We start from the raw sequence: 19,325 nt of genomic DNA on the forward strand, positions 1-19,325 counted from the left end.
GCTGTTCTTAGAGGAGAAGACACCTCCCACAGCTACTTAATACTCCCCCTGAAAATAAATACAAGGATCATATTTTCACTGTTGCCTACCACATCCCACTGCCAGATCTGCTTTACTCTTATTCTCCACATATTACAAGTATTTTTGAGTAACTGCTTTGCATAGATACTTAAATACCAAATAAACATTATTTCCATCAATTTCATATTGCAATTTCTCTACACAGAGCAATTTCCTCCCCACCCATTTGGAGAATCTCCACATATAAAACCTCTTAACTGTTAAAAAAAACCCTCAGGACCAAAATTGTGGGGTACATCAGATACTGGTATTACATGCTAGAGTGTAGACCAACACTTACTTTGGCAGGCTTGTTTGCATCAAAGCTGTTTTCTTTAAATTTCTCCTGCAGGGTCTCAGCTAGCCGGCAAAGCAAGGCACCATTATCCAATTTCTCCATAAAGGTTTCTGCTGTTATTTCTCTACCTGAACATCAAACAGAAAGTTAACATGGCAGAAAGCATGCAGTGCTATAGACTGCATTTGTGTAAAAAGATAAATTAAAAAAAAAAAAAAAAAAAAAAAACCAAAGTGAAAAAAGCTTTAACTGAAAAACTTGCATTACTTTGAATATTTTATAAACTCAATACTACTTTACTGGTAGATATACAGCAAATTATTAAAAAAACCCCATGATTTCTTTGGGAAGGCATATGATATTTGAAAAATAGTTCTAGCATATCCAACCCTGTTTACTTTACTTTACTTATGAAGATGCACTGCTTTGACCATAATGTTTTAAAAGAGAGAGTACAGCAGGAAAATGGTTTACACCAGTGTGCGTGGGCAGTTATAGCATGAATCGCTAAGAGTTAATTTGTAACAGAAGTAGAAAACCATGTCAAAAAGGAAAGGGTGGCATATTTTTAGTAGACTCTTAAATCTTGATCCTGCAAGAAGCAGAGAAGGCTGTGACTGCAATGCTCCTATGAATGCTCTTTTCCAGAAGTGAAATTAGGTACATAACAAAATAACAGAAAGTAAAATTTCATGTTATACATCTACTTGCCACACAGATCAAAATTTTCACTAAAAGAACACACCTAAAATACCCTGCTTTAAAACTATACCAATTCTCATATCAGGCTATATGGCATTACTTCAGCTGCCAGGAACTGTCCCCTCTTCTACAGCAGGCCAGACAAGCTTAAATAAAAATGAAATCACATCCCCCTGGAAGAGGGGATCACTTGTGCCATGAGGAGATTGCATGCTGACCCCAGATGGGAAGGGAATTATTTACCATCCCAGACTCACTTCCAGGATCTCAACATAATCTTCACTAAAAATATTCCTATTTCCTATTGAAGGTTTTTCATTTTCACATTTCTACCAAAATATTTCCCTTTACTTTGTACACTGTGTTGGTGAGCTGCTGTATTTTTCAGCCCTTTTAACTTCCACTCTTATCAAGAGAACATCAAGGAATAATTGGAAGAACAAGAATTACGACAGCATTTTTTCCATCCAGTGTGTAAATATGCCATTTAGGAAATAACACTACTAACTCATTTTTCATAGGCTGTTACACAGCATGCATTAGCAACAACAGTCTAATGTGTCAAAAAAGAAAAAATAAGAATATTTAAAAACTGAAGTGAGACTGGTTTCTCATCCCATCCACACCCACTCCTGCTTCCATGAGATGTCTGGAAAGTGAAAATATTAATCTGTTTAGAACATGTTCACTGCAATTTCTTGTCAAGCAAAATAGGAAAAGTGAATCTTTCCCATATCTTTTTCGCTAAGAAAAGAGGGGAAAAAATAACATTCAAAAGTAACAAAAATGTGAAGTATACACATTAGTACTGAACTTCTTGCTTATACATTGTAACCTGATACTCCATGTCACAATACTGAACAGAGCAGCATTATAAAGCAGTAAGATTTAAAAAATGCTGATTAAAAAGATTTAAAAAGATTTTAGGAAAGCTGACTTCTCTACGCCTTTGTCTGAAAACTTTGAGATACTTCAGCAACTTTTGGGCAAAACCCAAAATGTGATTCCTTTCGGTTTGGTAGGTTAAGATAAAAACAATAAAGATTGTTGCAGCAAACCATCTTCAGATACAGCACACTTCTGTTATTCATTGAAGCTAAACTTGTTTTTTTCTATCACATTTTACTTCAGAAATACCTTTTTAACATGAAGACTTTCTCTGTTATATTCCCACTTGATTCTGTTTGCCATGTCGCCCACTTTATAGCTCCTGTGTGCATAAATGACTTCTCCAGGCAAAGGAGCAGCAGCAGCACTGCAGACAGGCAGAGTTAGCTTATGCCTAACTGATAATATTTTTGCCATATCTCCAGATTAAATGAAGCCAGAAATGAAACTATAATAGCCCAGACATAAAAAAACCTCAACAGCTCAGCATTTCAAAATATTTTGCCACCATTCCAGCCTACATATTTTTCCATTTGCCCCATTAGCATTTTTATAAAATGATATAAAGCCACTAGAAAGCTAAATTTTAAAAATAACTATGCTTCAGGAACTGCTTGAGTATTATTTTTTATAATACACTCCTCTTCTAAAAAATTTATTTCAAGTATCTTTAACAGACTAAGAATTTTTATTTTGTTTTGCAACACGATTTTCTTACAAACACAAAAAACCCCTCCCACATTCTATGTATCTCTTCTGTCCTATGATATATAGATGCATCATTTCATAATAATAGAATGTTATAAAACCCTTAAAACTTATTTAACGATATTTGCTTTTTACAGAGATATAAAAAATATTTGCTTATCTTCTTCTGCTATTGAACAATGTATTTATATTATTTTAAGTGCTGAATTGCATTAGCAGTTGGTCACTGCATATTGTACACTAAACTGGATTATTTGAGTTCTATTTGCCTTTATGAAATCTGAAAGAATGAGTTTTGCATTGAACATCTGTCTCCAATGAAAAGTATATTAGGTGTCAGCTTTCAGTTTCAGTATTTTATGGCTTCATAAGGTGGCATTTCTTTGCTGAAACAGACATGCTGACATATTTAACAGTAGAAATGTATTGATTCAAGTAAGAGTAATGTTCATAACCTGAGGAAAAAAACTGCTCCATGTATTTGTATGGAAAAAACATCAAACTCCATTAAAAATGTACAACTCCCCCTATAATTACCAGAAAGCAGTTGCGATGTTTTTATAGAATGGTAATAACATTAAATATAATAAAAAAACAACACTGCAAGTATGAGAAGAAAATCCAGGAATATGAAGGCTTTCAGATAACTCCCAAGGGCTGCCTACTCTCTCTTTTACCACAACCACCAGAAAAAGTCCCCTCAAAAAAGTCAAACAGCTGCACCTGAACACCCACCACTTGCAAACTGTGAGCAACTGTCTGTAAGGTCACCCAGTGCTGGGGGACCTCATAAAACCAGACTGGAGGTCCATGAAAATATAATGGGAGAGTTAGTTCATGCCTTGGGTGTGTGCCCAAGAGGTTGAAGATAAAGTTTTCCTTACAAGTCTCAGACATGCAGAGTCTTCAGAAGAAGAGATGGACCTAAAGGTCCAGATACCCAAATCTAGCCAATTCCTCTATCACACTTGGGGTAATCACTACAGGGCAAGACTGACTCCAGCCTCACAACTTGCTGATGGACTATTTCATTTGTATATTTTGTGTAGTAACACAAAAACAGTAGTTTACAAATCTAAATATTTCACTCAAGGGAATCTCTGAAACATCTACAATACTGAGGCCCCACAGAAACAATTGCTCCTGACCCTCTCAATTCAAATGGCATATAAATTCAGGAACACAAAATGTAATAAAAATAAAGAAAACCAAGGCCAGTGACTATGCAGATACAAAACTGGTTCTTTTCTGACAGGACTGCTCTCTTCCCTACAATAGTTGACAGTAGGAGAAATAATTTTGAAAGCATTGAGACATTATTACTTACCTTAAACAGGACATACAAAAAATTCCAAAGGTGTGCTGATATTAAAGAAAATTATAAAGCAACTCAACTAAGTAAGAAAATACATCAGTGCCAGTAGAATCACTGGAGGTATCAGTACTGTGAATGTCCTCATACTCAGACAATTAAAACTTGTATTTCCCACTGGATGGATCTGAACAAACTCAGGTTGAAAATACACATTCTGTCACAGAATGCTCTTAGGCAACAAGGTGAGCAAGAACACTAAGCAGGCACAGATTTAATTCAGAATCAAAGAAACACAGTTTTTTGCAGAAGACTCACCATTCTCCAGCTTCAAACTGTACACCTCCTTCAGCCTTATAAATACTTAGCCTTGTCTTCAACTTGCTGCCTCTCCTAACATCCTCACCTCTGCTCCTCTCCTCCAAGCCTCCTTCACTTTTGCACCCAAGCAACTTTAACATGCATCAAACAACGTTCAATGTTTACATGTCCAGTTTCTCAGCATCTTGCATTCCCTGGCCCCTCAGCTATGAGCTTCTGAAGCCCTCTTCTGTTAAGAGGGCTCAGGACTGAAACCTTGGAATGCAACATATGCCTGAGGTGCAGTCAGTCCCACGTGCCAAATGAAGCTGGATGGAACAAAAAGACATTATAACCCTCTGCAACCTGTAAATAAACTCTGGGAATGGGGAAAAAGATTAGAGGTTCACAAAACTGCCCAAGAGGAAACAGGAAAACCATCTCTGTGTACGTGTCCTAAGCTACAGGGTGGTGAGGAGGCCCTCTCCTCCTCCTGTCAGCTATTCTGCTTCTGCAGACACACAAAAGAAAATAAGACAATACTAGAGAGTAAAGCAGGCAAGCAAATCTTTCAAATTGCCATTTTGCCTCTACTAGAAGAGTTCTGTGGCCCAAGTGTGCCAATTCCCATATGCAGCTTGCTCAGGGTGGAACAGAACTTTTCAGTGTCCACGAGAACATTCTACTAAAGTAACTACATGTACAATCTACCAAATTTGGAGTTTGTCAAAAGTGAAAGCATTCCCAAATGCTTCATCACCTCTGTACCTAATAGAAACAAGGCTCAGAGATCATTATGATTTGTACATCAGCTAGACTAACACATCTTGTTAGCTTTGTCACTGCCACTCTTGACTGAGACACCAAAGCTCAACAGAGAGAAGCAAGGACAGGAGACACAACATCCATGGCTGCAATCTTCCTTTCCAGCAGACAAACCACAACACTGACATGTCCCACTTTGAAAATGCTCTGAGGTACAATATCATATGAGTTAATCCTATCTGACACATGGATTTCATCTGCAATGTCCTTTTTCCATCCCCCAGAGTACAGACAGCTAAAATCTATTCAGCAATGGAGCTGTAAAGATGAACTGTCCTCTCAGAAGCTCCGAGTTTCTCTGACATGGTTCCAAAAAATAATTAGCAAAGTGCACACAAAAGTACTGGTGATTGCTAAACAAAAATCCCCACAACAATGTCCATAATTAAAAATGCAAAGTCTCAGGATTAAAAGTTCTTCCAATGTTATTTTCCAGCTGCACCATGTTTCTCACTTTTCTAATTTATCAATTGGGTAAGGTCAAATTCTAACTATTTCTGCTTTCTGTCTGATATCAAAACTCTTCATTCATATTATACAGTGCAATATCCCAATCATGTTTTCCAGCTTGATTTTGAACCACATCAGGCTATGCTGCTGCAAAACCAACACCATGCCAACTTCCAGTAACACTGCATAGAACATAACTGTCTCTCCATAAAAATCTCGTAAAAAACCATCCCTTGATCAAACTATCTCAAAGAGTTTGAGCCCTGTATTTGCCTAAAATACTATTTTTTAATCTATATTTATTTGAAAAGATTATGTGTCCTTGTTGAGTCCTAGTACAGATGAATGACAAAATATAAATGAAACAAAACTGCAAAAATTAAATGAAATGCATATTAATTTCCTTTATGAATTGAGGAATCTTATTGCATGAAAACTGCAATAAAACCACTTACAATGAAGCCGCAGAAGATACAGGCAGAGCAAGCTAGGATGTGGATACACACAGTATTATCTGCTCCATGTTACTTGCACATCCATGCATGCAAAGATCTACTGACCATTAATTCAAAATACATTATTTCTTCCACACAGACAGGAAAAATCCCAAAACAAACAAAAAAAGCCTTCCATATTCTTCTATCCTTTTGGATGCTGAACAATGCATGCTGTATATTCATTCCTATTTTACTGTACAGCAGCATCCTCACACATACCTTCTCTATTTAAAGTTTATCCAAATTATGCAGTAATTAAACAAAATTTGAATTCTGAGTTAATATACTCTTATGAATAATAATTATTTTAATTCACACCTCATTTATTTTGAATGTGAATTTTAATTTGATTGAATTATTAATTTGAATAACAATGTCTACATAGGAATTCAAAGCACTCTAACAAAACACTATAATTTCAATTCATCAGCACAAACTCTGAGAAAAGGAGAGCTTGGGGCAAGAAGGTGTGGGGGGATGCATTAAGCAAATGAACTGTATACACTGCTTAATTAAAAGAAGGTTGTGCCCATTTAGTCCTGCAGTGCAGAACTTGGTGTCCATATGAAAAATCAGATATTTAATTACAGTTGGCATTTCGGAACCTCCTGCTGGTTGCTACTTTCTTGCTCAAAGAGTGACCTCATTCCTAAATTTATCACTGGGAGAACTCTGTTACAAACTGCAAGCAATCTTCTGTTTGTTTTTGAGTGGATCACTAAAACTTCATTGTTCAAAACATTTAAACAATATATTGAATCCTTAATGGAATGTGCTGCTTCCAATTCAAAAATAGTCACTTGGATTACTGTCTTGTGATAATTGGAATGAAAAGTTCTGAATTTTGTTCTGGTTTTGCATAGACAATTTTATATTCAAAACACGTTAATTTAAATGGAAGTACCATACAAATAAATTATTTAAAACACCTGCCACTTTTGAAGTTGTGGATTCATAACTCAAAAATAAGTATTGTCTACCTGCAAAATATTGTGTTCTATTGACATTGTGCTTATGACATCTGTCATAACATAACTGATATTTCCTTTTCTTTCTATTAAAAAAGAGGAAATGGAGCAATACAGAATGAGCTGATGAAAGACAGTGGATATACTCTGTTACTGTATGATATCACTGAGATGGTTTAACTACAGCATTTGCCATGAAAAGACACTGCCCATGTCTCAACAGAACAGATTTTCAGAATTATTTTTAAATTAAATATATTCCTCCAAAACCATGCACACCAAATTTTCTTCCAAAATCCCATCAACTATAGCTTCTGGAATATTTTTCCTCTCTTTATTTAATGAGAGGAATTACTGGCATGAGTCCTTTAGGATGAGGTATTCTCTAAGTCATCTATTTCTTTGGTAGTATTCTCTGTATTTACAGAGATCACATGAAAAATATTTTTCCCTGAGTGTTCTCAGCAAACAACATACTATTTCCTAGCTCATAATTTCTAAATTCCACCTTCTTGAATAATTTGCACATCTCAAAGTAAATTTCTAAATTCCACCTTCTTGAATAATTTGCACATCTCTTTCCTTCCTGCCAGGGACAATCTCATTTGCTCTTTTTTATATGTACCTGATTTTTTCCCCTCAATTTTGGTTCGCATCCTCTTCTGACAACAGCAAGCTTTGTCTGCACACCAGTAAATCTCCAGGTCCCAGCTATGCTAGGTCAAACCCCTCTATGCACAGGCTACCACAAGTCTCAGCATGCCTTGCCTTGGGCAGAAATTATAATTATTTGACCACTTGGTCAGAGAAGAGCTATTAAATGGTTCCTCCTGCTCAAGACAGTCACTACACCATACTCTTCAGGAGGCCTATCAGTAAAAATGGAAGACATAGGTGAAGGCAGCAATTAGTATAATTCATCTTAGTGGTACAGGTACAGAAAATGCATGCAAAAAAAAATTACAAGGAAATTCGAAAGAAAATTAAACACAGAATGTATAATATTCAGTTATGCTACTCACAGAAACACAGTGGAGGCAAATGACTCATCAGCTTTTCTGACCTTGCTAATATTTGTGTTACATGATGCTAGCTACGTAATCATAACTTTATTTTTGATACACAAGGAAATCTGAATCCCCAGCTAACAGCGCAAGGAGCTCTCACACTGCCCAGTATGTGCATTATTCCATCTTGTTGCACCTTACCCAGTAGGTTTGTGAGCCAGAGGGCCAAATCCTCCTTCATGGGCAGCAGGTTGGCCTCGTGTCTGCTGGCAAGCCACTGGCTGTACTGGTGCATGTCGGAGAGGCCAGGCCCTCGTGCCTTCGGGCTCAGGGCAGTGCACATGGCTTATCCGCTCGTCCCTGCTCACAAAAATATGTAAAAAGGAAAGAAAAAGAGTTCTTCATTATACCAATTAAAGTCTCACGTGTGCCGTTTTTAGAATTGTAGACAATAATCCCAACCAGAATATAATCCCCATCTCTGGAATGGGGATCAAGGCCAGGCTGGACAGGTCCTTGAGCACCCTGGGCCAGTGGAAGGTGTCCCTGCCATGGTAGGGAAGGGAAGGGGCTGCAATGAGATGTCTTTAAGATCCCTTCCAATCTGAACCATTCTGAGATTCAATCACGACAACAGTAATCATGTGCCTAAGAAATCAGGTATCAGACAAACAGAGGTGGATCTTACACATGGTCATACACACCAGTGACCAAAACTTTGTTTTGTTAATGGAATTTTTTTTTTGGTAAGTGATTAAATCATACAGATAAATGTTAACCTCATTTGTACTCACCAAGCTACATGTTGCCAACACAACAAAATGATCTGCAAGTAATTATTAAAATCAAATGGAAATAAACATTTTGCACAAAGCTAACAACCACTATGATGCCTGACCCAACACCCAATACCAATTCAGGTTAACTGGAGAGCTTCAGAGATGTTTGGACCATGGCCAGGAAAAACACGGCAACAACCAAATTGCACTCCTACAGCAAACTTATTAACAAGTACTAAATGCTGTAAGCAAATGGAAACAGCCTATCCTACAGCTTCAAAATTATTCAAGGAAAAACTACACCGAATATATTGACTCAAAAGCATTATTTCTTCAGGAAGCAGCAGAACAGCTAATCTTGGTCACTCACACTTGTCAAATTCTCCTCTGCTTCAGCGAAGACTCACTGAAACTTTCCAGGTAAGACAATTAATCTCTAACACATGAGGTATTAAGCACTGTCAGTCACAGGAGCCACTGCTGTTAGAACCACTGGACCTATCTCTGCCTCAAGGGCTAGTTCTCCACCTGGGGCAGAAGTGTGCAAGGTTATTTTTCCCTCTCTGAAAGAATCTTGCAGTAGTTGTAGCAGTGAGCTGAAATACTTCCTTGCCTGGTAGGCTGTAGCCTACACCAACCAGCAGACACAAGCTTGTCACTGACATCTTTTATGAAAATCCTTTTGCTAGGATTTTTCTCCTGAGAAGCTGAGAAGCCTCAGAAATAAAATGTAAACAATGATTATCTGATGGCTGTGGAATGTGGTCTGGATATGGTTTACCAACAGGTGCATGTGAATTGTTTTTAATTAATGGCCAATGACAGCCAGCTGTGTCGGACTCTCAATCTTTAACAAGATTTTATTATTCATTCCTTTCTAGCCTTCTGATGTCTCCTTTCTCTTTCCTTAGTATAGATTAATATATCATTTCCTTTTAATATAATATATATCACAAAATAATAAATCAGCCTTCTGAAACATGGAGTCAAGATTCTCATCTCTTCCCTCGTCCTGGGGACCTCAAACACCACCACACCAGGTCTTGTACAGGTGGCACCAGACAGACATTAAGTGACTGTGAGACCCACAAGGAAGAGTCCTTTGCCTGTTCTCCACACCAATTGTAGTAAGACATGTCAACTGCCTTCAATTTATGAACCTGCAAACACTTTCTCTCTGTCCTTTACATGCCTTTCATACCAGATAAGAGATATTTGTGACCTTAAAAACAATAGCAGAAAAAAAAGAAGAATTTGTTATACTATCCATTGTGGCCTAAATCACAAATACACTGAAACAAAATTCAATGTCAAAAAAGACAATATTTACTAAATGCAAAAAAAAAAAAAAAAATTGCCTTTCCATAAAATTGTGCTGTAACTGAGTTTTCCTAATGTACGTAATGGTATTTGGGAGACCTTAGTACTTGTATTAAAATACTTCAGCATTTTAACCTACTCTGTGTAACAAAACTCCATGTTGGCAAAAAGGTCTGCATAAGCTCTTTTTGACAGTACCTCACCCCAAGTCCTGAAGTTTAGCTTGCCCTTGAGATAGGCACAGCTTTCACTACAAATATACTTCTTATTGAAATTAGACAACTTTTTTCACTGGGGGAGAAGCAAAAACATACATAAAAAAGATTTATTCTCTTCTATAAACACATATTTCTGAATTATGAGTAGATTTTACATTTTTCTAACAAAAAAAAATCTTATGTATCAAAGTTTCTTTGAAGGCAGAGCATTTTAAAGCAGACTAAAGTACTTAACTCATGCACAGTTCTGTTGTGAAACTGACTTTGTAAAAATGTCAGCTTGGATTTATAGCTTCCTGGTTAATTAAATTCAAATCATACCTGTTCATTTAGGGCAGGCTGAAAGGAAGGGGAGGGAAAAGACTTGGACTGTTAGTTCTGCAAAAAATCAATCTGGACTGTCACACTCAAAATGGATGGATTCACACTAGAAGCTACCAACAGCTAAGGAATTTCAATTACAGTATATTTAAAGTTTCTCTATGTTAGTCAGAACCACATAAATTATTCTTTCAAATCATTTTGGATAGAAACAGAGGCAAGACAGATAACTGACACCAGTTGTCATCAAAGATTATAGGGGAAATATCAAGGATCTATCACATACTTGCTTTCCAGAAAGAACCTTCAAATAATTTTGACCATTTTCTGGGGTCTATAACCTCCAATGATACAGTGAGAGCCAGAAGTGAAGTAAATTTTCTCTCTTGAATTACCATTGCCATGACAGTGGTAAAATGCAAAAAATGCAAAAAAAAAAAAAAAAGGCAAAAAAAAAAAAAAAAAGAAAAGAGAGAGAATTCTTATTCCTGAGTGTATGTATCTAAATATTTGGGAAAATCCTGCAATTTGTTTCTCTTTTCATATAAATTGGAAAAATACAACAGAAAAAGCAGAACTGTTTCACTAAAGGAACCACTTATACCCTGCACCACTTTACTGGGAATAATTTCACATTTCATACCTACTTTGTGGAGGGAGTTAGACTGGATGACACTTGGAGGTGCCTTCCAACCCAAATGTATTGTTATTTTATATTTCAGGGATGCTCAGAGCAATATTAATCAGGAAACTCCATGCAGGGTCTGCTCTAATAGAAGGGTAAAAATTGGCAAACACACACTGAGCTGGGTTGTGAAGAAGAAAACAACAGGCAATCCCCTTTTCTTTCACCCCACTTCATCACTTCCAGGACCATGGATATGAAGTGCTCTACATGGGAACCTTGGGCTAATTATGGGTTAATTAATCCCCAACATTATGAGATGGCTGACAGTCATCCAGACACAACACTGGCTGCTGACACTGGTGGGGCTGAAGAATTCCATGGTCTCAAAGACACATCTCTTTAAGACAAGATAAAACAGAAGGAAGGCTTCTCAAACAGCTACATGGAAGCAGCCTGGGTTTCCACAAGTGTCTGTGGAAGAAGCACTGCAGTATATTTACATTTCAGGCTTGTTTTGGTGGAAGTGCAGAGTAGAGAATTGGGGGGATAGGGATGTTATTTCAGTTTCTCTAAAATACAGCATTGTCTTTAAGTATATTTCATATTGACCTAACTCAGCAATCAGGCTGTGTAAAGTCCCAGGAAACTTTTGAGACACATTCAGGGAAGAAAAGTGTGAGAACAAAGATGTTGGAGGATGCAAGGGGGCTTCAGTCTCATAGTAACCCTGGTAAGTAAGAAGAAAAAAGAAAGACAGGAAGGGTATTCTGAGTTTAAGGTGGTTTTCATAAGACCCATCCTCGGAATGAGAAACTGGAAAGATAACAAAAGCCAGACAGACAGGCAACAAAATAAAGGTGAAAATGAGACAGAAATATAGAGATGCATTGATCATTTTCACTCTAGAAGGTGAAATTGATTAATGCATCTCTATACTGGGACTAGGTCTGCTTGAAATAAAGCCCTGAATGAAGATAATGTACGCACTAATTTGTGAAGTAGGCATGCAAGGTGAGGACTGAGGAATGACAAAGTTAATACTGATGAAGAGCCTGAAAAATCTCAGATAAATCACATACAAGCCAACCTTACCTCTGTGTAAATTTTCTTTGATTTCATTTCCAAAATAAACCCAAAATTTTTCACTTCTCCACTACTTTTCTGAAAAACTGCCCTACACTTCAGTAAAATCCACAAAATTCCTACCTTGGACTTCTAAAATTAATTATTAAAAAATTAAGACTCAGCTTCCAAGGAGCAGAGTATCTCCTGTCACAAACTCTACAAGCTATACTGGAGACCAGTTATCAACCTCCAAGCATCAGAAACTTTCCAGCTCTGAATTATCCTTCATGCAAACACTGATTGCTACTAAACCTGTTAAATTCAACTTAAGCCTTCACAATACTTCAGTACTGAAGTACCCAAGTTTCAATAAATGGTTCGGCTACTTCATCAATTGTATTTATTAGATACTTATCAGAACTTCATCAGACAGTAGCTGGGATCCACGAAGAAGCCAAAATGTGAGAGTTCTGTGAAGGTGACAGCAATGGATACTGAGCTCCTTCAAGATCTGCATGAAGATTCTCCCTGTGGTGAAGGCCAGGCCCCTGTTTCATCACTCAGATACCTTCAAATCTCTTCATATATTTCATTTTTAGTGAACTGAAGAAAAGTTTGTTGACAATTTCTCAGTGAGGTCAGAGGGATGGACCAACTTGCATCAGAGGTGGACAGCAGCTTTTAAGGATACATCACTACAGCCGAGGCAAGTCTCTGGACCAACCAAATATTTCATCCTTTTCCTTTTGGCAGACAAAGTATGAACCAAGGAGCCAAAACATATTGGATTTCCTAATCTCACTATTTTCTAACAGCAACATCAAGTCACCACATATACAGCTGTTTAAAACCAGCCAACACAAACATGACAAATATTTTACAGAATGTTACACTTCTCTGTAAACTGCTGAGGCTGACGTGATATGCAGAAGCATTTCAAAACTTACCTCTAAATGCTTTAAAGCAACTGCTTCCCCTACTATTCAGAATGTAGATGAGGAACAGTCTTTGACTGCTTTTCATCCTGTTTTGTTACAGTTCATATTTATGTAGCACAACCCTTTTTTCAGCCTCTCTCAGTGAGAGGATGATGTCTCAAATTCTTAGCCTCATTGTCTAGATGAAGAATTCAGTGTGGGATGGTTTACAGTACACCCAGAAATGTGTATCAGATTCAACACACTAAAAGGTCCTGTTTCTCTCTGCTTGCTCCTACTGAACAGTGAAGTTTCTATTTTGCTCTACAGTAGTGCATTTAGTTATCTGTTTATTGCAGTTCATTGCTTGTATTTTGCCAGCAGAGTAACTTTACACTATCTGATGATTGTTATCAGTGATCATCAGGTGAAAGCAATGAGAATCAAACAAATGATCTTCTGTGCTTCTACTGGCTTTTGTTGGGGTTAGCAGGTAGGAAAAGAGGAATCAAGAATGATACACTGTACTCAAAACACACAGGAGGCAAAGACTGTTTAATCCAGAAAGTAAAACTGGATGCACAATGAAGCACTCAGCTGCAGACCCCCAGATTCAATTCCCTTTCCTATTCCAACCACCCTCCTTACCTGTAAAATTGTGATTATTTTCTTGAACCAAGTATAAAAAGGAAGAACTGTATACATATAAAAGCTTGCATGTATGCATAGATATACATACAGAGAAAATACATGTGCTGCAGACTGCTAGATAATAATGTGAACCAATAAGTTTTTTTTCCAATTTACCCATCCAGTCCCAGCATATATGCATAACAGCTTACACTGAGTAGCTGCTGCTATGCAGGGCTCTCTGCACCACATGAGTTTCACTGTCACTTCAACCTGGTTCCCAATTAAATGTGCATTAATTCTCAAACAAAAAGGGGCCTGAACCATTTCCTGCAGCTTGCTCCCACATACAATCCTTCCAGGTCAGGAATGAAGAAGTCTTGCTGAGTCACTTGATCTTCATGACTTAAGAATTAGCATAGAAGTGAAGTATCCAGTGAAACAAGCATTTTTCTTTGCATTCACTTAGAAAACAATAAAAACAAGTTAAAAGTGTCTATGAAGGGGGGAAATCTGTCACAAAGCAAATGTCTGCATTTGCAGCAGTGACCAATCAAATCAGCTCTGATGCAAAGGTGCCACATGATGTGCCCTTAGCAGAAGAGCTGACATAGCAGCTGAAGGGACACTGTGACAGACATCAGGGTTGGCCCCAAACTGGGCACTGCTGCCCAGCAGGCAGGGTCAGTGACAGGCTCTGTGCAGCTGGCAGCCAAACCAGAGCCACCCAGGACACCTGCACATATGCCAGCTCAGTGCTCTGCAAAGCTGAACTGCTGGAACAGAAGGTGTCATAACTCTGCCTCAGACCCTGGGTCCAAAGACTCTTTTCCATAAATCTGATCAGGATTTGAGCTCGTGCAATGAAATCTGTTATAACATGAGTGAAGAAGCACATTAGCTACCAGAAGGAACTAAACATCACACACACAACTGTGCAACTGCTTCACTGTGAGTGACAGAGGAAACAGACACAACTCAGACAAGGTCAGCAAGGCTTTCTCTGAAGGAGCTGGAACCTGAGCACTGGCCTGTACACTGGCTTTGACAGAGGAGTATCAGCCATAAATACAGACAATCTCCTGCTGTCTCAGGGAGAAGGTAATGCTACTGGAAAGCAGCCAGCCTGGAAGGAGAGAGGAGACACAGGATCAAAAGCCAGAACAGAGCTCACGAGTGTATCTGGCAAGGGTCTCTGCTGGATCTCCCTGCTAGCTCTAATCACCTCAAGCAGATGGAAAAGAACAGAACTTTTGAATTTTTACTGCAGTTTAAATGGACTGCATGCATCATTCCCTAACTGCAACAGCAAGCTGAGTGCAAAAAAGGGCTGAGATTCAGTGTTCATAAACAGAGTGAGTTGCAGAACAAAATGCATAATTGTGCAAGCAGAAACGAAGCTGCCCACAATTTGGAACCCATATTGCAATCACCACCTTCACATCATCAAGTACCAGTTTTATAGACATGGCAGAAACAAGGATAAATACATTCACATTTTAAAACTTACTTCAGTTTTCCTGTCTCAGAGTTGACATATTTTTCAGATTTGGAGAGTATAACATCAGTTCACAGACTAAAGGTTGCTCTTGTTTTTCCACATATATACACATATGTGTATATACACACATACATGCAGAAAGAGGGGGAAAAAAAGATATATGAATGCTTTCCTTTGAGAGCCACAAAAATAATTAAAAACTTTTCATTCTTTAATGTCAGGAAACTGTTCCCCATGGTGAGATCTGCTACACAGTGGAATGACTTTCCCAAATGAAACTGTGAAAGCTCCTTTTCTTCAAACGCTAAAAATGGACTAAAAGAAACAGTAAGAAAAAACCCAAGACTTGCCACTCACTGTTAGATGTTACCTAGTCAGTTTTTACCACCTTCTATTTCCAGTTTGCTACAGAAGAGTAATCACTCTCCTTTTGTCCTTTTACATACATAAACACAAACACAATCATTTTTAAAGTCATTCTGCTACTACCTTGCATATTTCCTCTTCAAGAGCTATTTGCAGAGCTTTCCCTTCTATAAGAAACAACATTCTTATCTGCATTATCACACAGGTATCTTACATGTAATCTTTACTTTGCCCACTACTATAAACAAGCAGATAAAACACAAGCTGACAAATGCAGCAGCATATCCTTATGAGGAAATTTAATTTTTCTAGATATTTTATTATCCTTATAAAAGATACCACAACCAATTTAGCCCGAGGTTTCCGAGTTTTCCCAGATTAACTTGGAACACACTGTACATTAGGAGCAGGGGGAGGGGCACTGAAGGGGAACCACCATCTGAAACTCATTAATCAATTAGAATTTTTCATGGCTTGCATCAAAATGTGATCTACACTGATAGAGTAAGTTTTAATCACAAGAAGCCTTTGTCCTTTACATTATGAATACCCACTACAAGTGTGTGCAGCACTTAGGGGGGAGGATGGAGAGCCTGGCACAAGAGCTTACCAATACTTTATACCTGTAAGGCCCTTGGTCTGAGGCCAGAGCAAAACAAAGTTAACTGCACTGTAAAATCTGCTCTAATCATTGAAGCCTAGACATTCTCAGGACTAATGCCTACTAGAAACAATTTCATTGCCTTGATAATGTCTCCCTTACCAAAACGAAAGCAGAAAGTCTTTCTCACACAGACAAACTGAATGCTCCTGAAGCAAAACTTTAGGAACATTCAATGTCTACTCGCTCATAAAATTATAACTTCTGGAAACTGAGCCTGATTCCTAACACTGTCCAAAACCTCTGAAGTTGATTCCTCTTTGCATGGCTCTCACTATATGTTCTTCTGATTGTCTAAGCAAAATAGTCATTAAAAATTAGTACAAAAGTTTCAACCTCCACCAGTTAGAAAACAAAATACATATTTAAACTGACATATCACATCTCTCAAGGAGCAAAAGTGTCTCTTGTGGTAAGGACACTAAGCAGTACTAACAAGTTGACTTCCAATCATCAGCTTTGCTTTTAATTATGATGTTCCATCTCTAAATCCTGTCCTGAAATTAGTGTTAAGTTTAGCTGAGAGGTGTAAAGTGGAGTTGAAGAGGTACTGTGCATAGTGAGTGTGCCAATTTAAATAAGACTGTAGGTAAAATAAATAAAGTGACCAAATAAGCCAGCAGGATAAAGTAAGTGGCAGCTAGAACTCGAGGACAGTATTGACTCTTCAGCACTTCACCACCTTCATATAAGTTTGACCATGGTTCCAACAAGGGCAGTATAATCCTGACAGATGGCTCATGGCACCATACAGAATGGATTCAGGAATGTCCTATTTAGAAACTTCCTATTAAATCACAATCCACGTCACAAAACCCTCATCAAACTGTTACACTTGGCACAGCATCCACTTTGCAACGAAACAAAAAATACATCATGCACGTGGAAAACCAATAATAATTCGTTCATTTTTCACTGCAGAGTAATGTCAGAAGTATGTTCAAAGTGCACTGGGGAGCCTGCAATGCATCCGTCCTGCTGTCCCAAGAGCTGCAGTCCCCCAGGAGTGTGCAGAGCCAGCAGGCTCAGATGACACTGAGCCAGGATGCGCACAGCAATCCTGGATAACAGCAACCTTCATTCCCTACACCCAGAACCTTAATGAAGAAATAGAGCGTGCAGATAACACCACTGCACCAGGATGTGCACAGCAATCCCAGATAACAGCAACCTTCATTCCCTACACCCAGAACCTTAATGAAGAAACAGAGCGTGCAGAGCCAGCAGGCTCAGATGTCACCACCGCACTGGGATGGATGCACACAGCAATCCCAGATAACAGCAACCTTCATTGCTCACACCCAGAACCTTAATGAAGATACAGAGCGTGCAGAGCCAGCAGGCTCAGATGTCACCATTGCACTGGGATGCACACAGCAATCCTGGATAACAGCAACCTTCATTCCTCACACCTAGAACGTTAGTGAAGAAACAGAGCCTTCTTAAAAGCGAAACTCTGTCCCCGGAGATTTGAATCTAGAGCCTGAAGAGGACACGCAGAGCCCTGGGCTAGCTAAGAGCGGTTTCTGGCACAAGAAGGGTCCGGTTCTCGCTCTCGGGGGGCGGCGGAGGGGCCGGGGGCGCCCGGGGAGCTCGGCCGCCTCCGCCCGCCGCTGCCGCAGCCCCGCACGAACCCGCCCTCCGGCTCTCGCACCAGCAGCACCCCAGGGCTGCCTCGAGAAGCCATAAAGATAAACCACAGGTTGGGGCCAGGGGTGAGCGCACAGTGAGTAAGAGCCACCCCCCGTCCCTCCTCGCCCGCCCCGCTCTCACCCGCCGCGGAGTCCGATGCGTTTGTCCTGCTCGGGGCCCCTCCGCAGCCGGGCTGAGCTAATGGCTTTGCCATGAGCGCTGGAAGCGCTGCTCCCAGGTCTGCCTCTCGGGGGCAGGACCAAGCAAACCCGCCGCAGCCCCGGCCCCCCGGGGGATGCCCGGGGCAGCCCGCCAGCAGCCCGCATCCTCACGGCGGCCAGCCCCGGGAGAGCCTCGCGTGGATCTCCGCCACACGCCCACGCACGCTCTCATTCCGCCTCCGCCATGCTTCCAAACTCCCACGGCAAGGAGCGGGAGGGAAAAACCCTCACCAAAGCCCCGCGACCCCCACCAGCAGCCAGCGGTGCCCGCCGAGCCGAGCCCAGCTCGGCTGCTCCCCCACGTACCCCCGCGGCGTCCCCGGGACGGGGAACAAAGAAACAAAAGCACCTACTCCCCACCGCAGAGCCGCCGGGCAAAGATCACCTTCCCGCTTCGCTCCGGCCCCTTTCTCTTTAAACCCGAGAGCAGCCGGCGAGACACACGAAACGCCCTCAATTTAAAGGAGCCCGCGCGGAGAGCCCCGCCGCAAGGCTGACAGCGAGCCCGCCGCAGGGCAGACAGGCAGGGCTCCCACCGCGGCCGGGGCGGGCAGGGAGGCAGGCAGAGATCCCACCTTGGCAGGGAGGCAGGGCAGGCAGAGATCCCACCTTGGCAGGCAGGCAGAGATCCCACCTTGGCAGGGAGGGAGGGGAGAGCCGGCAGGCAGGGCTCCCGCTTAGGCTGGGGCGGGCAGGAAGGCAGGGCTCCCACCTCGGCTGGGAGGAAGCAGGCAGGGTTTCCCCCTTGGCCCGGCAGGCAGACAGGGCTCCCACCTTGACAGCGGAGGAACAGGCAGGGCTCCTACCTCGGCTGGGGAAGAACAGGCAGGGCTCCCACTTTGGCCCGGCAGGCAGGGCTCCTGCCTCGGCTGGGGGAGAACAGGCAGGGCTCCCGCCTTGGCCCAGGCAGGCAGGGCTCCTGCCTCGGCTAAGGGGAAGCAGGCCGGGCTCCCCTGGCCTGGGCAGGCGGGCAGGGCTCCACCTTGGCCCGGGGGAACAGCCAGGGCTCCCCCCTCGGCTGAAGGGAAGCAGGCAGGGCACCCCTCGGCCC

The 19,325-nt window shown here is 40.6% G+C and overlaps 1 protein-coding gene across 2 annotated transcripts in view; it reads right to left on the bottom strand.

Moving 5' to 3' along the window:
• GAS2 (growth arrest specific 2) overlaps positions 1-18,760 on the bottom strand; it is a 73,885-nt gene extending 55,125 nt beyond the window's left edge. Inside the window, exons 1-3 of one of the 2 annotated variants that reach the window (XM_063158146.1) lie at positions 18,628-18,760; positions 8,217-8,375; positions 362-486 (exon numbers count right to left, since the gene is read on the bottom strand). In XM_063158146.1, coding sequence (XP_063014216.1) covers positions 362-486; positions 8,217-8,358 — 267 coding nt within the window. In that variant the 5' untranslated portion in view covers positions 8,359-8,375; positions 18,628-18,760. Of the gene's footprint in view, positions 1-361; positions 487-8,216; positions 8,376-18,194; positions 18,271-18,627 lie in introns of those variants that run through there. The other variant, XM_063158147.1, reaches the window with a different exon arrangement.
• Positions 18,761-19,325: the final 565 nt, after the last annotated feature.

This window comes from Melospiza melodia, chromosome 6, assembly GCF_035770615.1.
Source record: "Melospiza melodia melodia isolate bMelMel2 chromosome 6, bMelMel2.pri, whole genome shotgun sequence".
Lineage (NCBI taxonomy): Eukaryota > Metazoa > Chordata > Aves > Passeriformes > Passerellidae > Melospiza > Melospiza melodia.